General features: G+C 51.3%; 1 protein-coding gene across 1 annotated transcript; it reads left to right on the forward strand.

Annotated features, from left to right (window-relative positions):
- Positions 1 to 5: 5 nt before the first annotated feature.
- LOC104809136 (CBL-interacting serine/threonine-protein kinase 7-like) lies at positions 6 to 1,022 on the forward strand (the record flags this gene model as incomplete). The annotated part of the gene is made up of 1 exon (XM_010535032.1): positions 6 to 1,022. A coding segment is annotated over one exon (915 nt), but the record flags the coding sequence as incomplete, so codon positions are not given.
- Between the last annotated feature and the right edge of the window lie 1,257 nt (positions 1,023 to 2,279).

Genomic DNA, 2,279 nt, shown 5'->3' on the forward strand with positions numbered 1-2,279 from the left:
CGGCGCGTCGCTACTTCCAGAAGCTCGCCTCCGCCCTCCGATTCTGCCACCAAAACGGCGTAGCTCACCGAGACGTGAAGCCGCAGAACCTGCTCCTCGACAGAGAAGGGAACCTCAAGGTCTCCGACTTCGGCCTCTCCGCCTTGCCGGAGCACCTGAAGAACGACGGCTTGCTCCACACAGCGTGCGGTACGCCGGCTTACACGGCACCGGAGGTCGTGACACGGCGGGGATACGACGGCGCGAAGGCCGACGCGTGGTCGTGCGGCGTCATCCTCTTCGTTCTCCTCGCTGGGTACGTCCCCTTCGACGATTCGAACATCGTCGCCATGTACAGGAAGATCCACCAGAGAGATTACCGTTTCCCGAATTGGATCTCGAAACAGGCTCGATCCATCATCTACCAGATGCTCGACCCGAATCCGGAAACAAGGATGAGCATAGAAACCGCCATGCGAACTTCCTGGTTCAAAAAATCCCTAGAAACCTCCGATTTCCGTGGAAGCATCTTCGAATCAGATCTGTTCCTCCACAAAGAGGCGAAATCAGCCAGCGACACAATCACAGCGTTCGACATAATCTCTCTTTCCTCAGGATTAGATCTCTCGGGGCTGTTCGAAAGGAAAAGACGGATGGAGAGGAGATTCACGGCAAGGGTGTCGGCGGAAGGGGTGTTGGAGAAGGTGAAGGAGATAGGAGAGAGGTTAGGGTTCGTAGTGGAGAAGAAGAAGAACGGAGGAGCGGTGGTGGGGTTGGGGAGGGGGAGGACGGCGGTGGTGGTGGAGGCTGTGGAGATAACGGCGGAGGTAGTGGTGGGGGAGGTGAAGGTGGCGGAGGGAGACGAGGATGAGGCACGGTGGTCGGAACTGATTTCAGAGCTTGATGAGATCGTCCTCTCATGGCACAATGATACCATCTAAAATCTTTCCCCCTTTTTTTTCCTGTGTAGATTAATTTTGCAGCTCCTTACCTTTGTGTATGAATATCAATATATGATGAAAGATCAGTTTTAAAAGTCTTCGTCTTCCTTAATCTTTCCCGCGCGAAATGAAACCTCTGCAAACATAACCATAATGACTTCTCAAAGCATATAAGCATATATGCGTGCATCAAGGGTGGTCCTGGGTGGACACGGTCAGATATCCGAGTTTCTCTTTCAGATGTCCGATCTTGATCTTGATCTTGTTCTCTGAGTTTTATGTTATCCGATCTCGACCTTACGAGGAGCATGTATCCGAGCTTTGGATACCCGTGGAGAGCAGCAGCGGGGCTCCCCTCGCCCTTGCCCTCACCTCCTCTACCCTCAGCTCAGATACCTGCGGATTCAGATTTCATAGCCTGGCGAACCCGAACTCGAATAATCGGCCTACCCACACCCGACCCGATCTCACACTCGCCAAAAACTTGGGTTACCGAACTTCGGACCCCCACGGCCAGCCCTACTTATCATCCATGACTTGCAAGGTCCGGTTTAAGGCCAGCCTCTTTCCTTTATTTTACTTGTCATCGACCATTGTTCCCATACATATGAATCATCGTATTGAAAGTCACGGCCGTCGGAACAATCCCTTCTCTCTGCACCCTCAAGAACATCTTCGATGCCCCTTTTATTTTCCCTGCCTCACCATATGTATCGACCATCATGTTCTAAGCATAAGTACTCAAATGAACACGACCACTGCAACTTCGTTGAGATGCAGCCCGATCTATCTTTCCATAGGTAGAACTAATCGGCTCGACCCCTTTCGTCCTATCAACTCTGCCCGTTTACATGATTTCCCGAGAATCCGAAGCATATTGTTGTAATGAATCACGTTCAATTCGCAACTATCCTTGCTCTTGAACCACTTGAAAGTTTACATGGCTCTCCTCCACCGTGTTTGCTCCTTCAGTATGATCGTCCTCTACTTGATGCCCAGATCCTCCCCGATGCTATCCAACTCTTGTACAATCGCCGGAATACATCCACCGTAACTCAGCCGTTTCGTCGAACACTTGGTATGCGCTTTCTCAACCATGCCATTCCCATCCAACCCACCATCCCCAATCCTCTTATCATAGAATCCATCACTACCCTTCCATTCTCAGGCCCGTTCGACATCTGAGTTCTCGACAAAGTCCGGGTTTCCGACACGAAATTCGCGGACAACAATGCCGTTTCTGTGACCGCCCTGTTTCGTGCTGCCTCCGTCGTGTCTCTTCTAACAGTCATGGCTTCTGCGTATGAAACTCCGCTTGATTTTTCTGATTGCCATGGATTTCTCGAGATGGGATACTCG

The sequence above is a fragment of the Tarenaya hassleriana genome, unplaced genomic scaffold (genome assembly GCF_000463585.1).
Source record: "Tarenaya hassleriana unplaced genomic scaffold, ASM46358v1 Cleome1514, whole genome shotgun sequence".
NCBI classification, from domain to species: domain Eukaryota; kingdom Viridiplantae; phylum Streptophyta; class Magnoliopsida; order Brassicales; family Cleomaceae; genus Tarenaya; species Tarenaya hassleriana.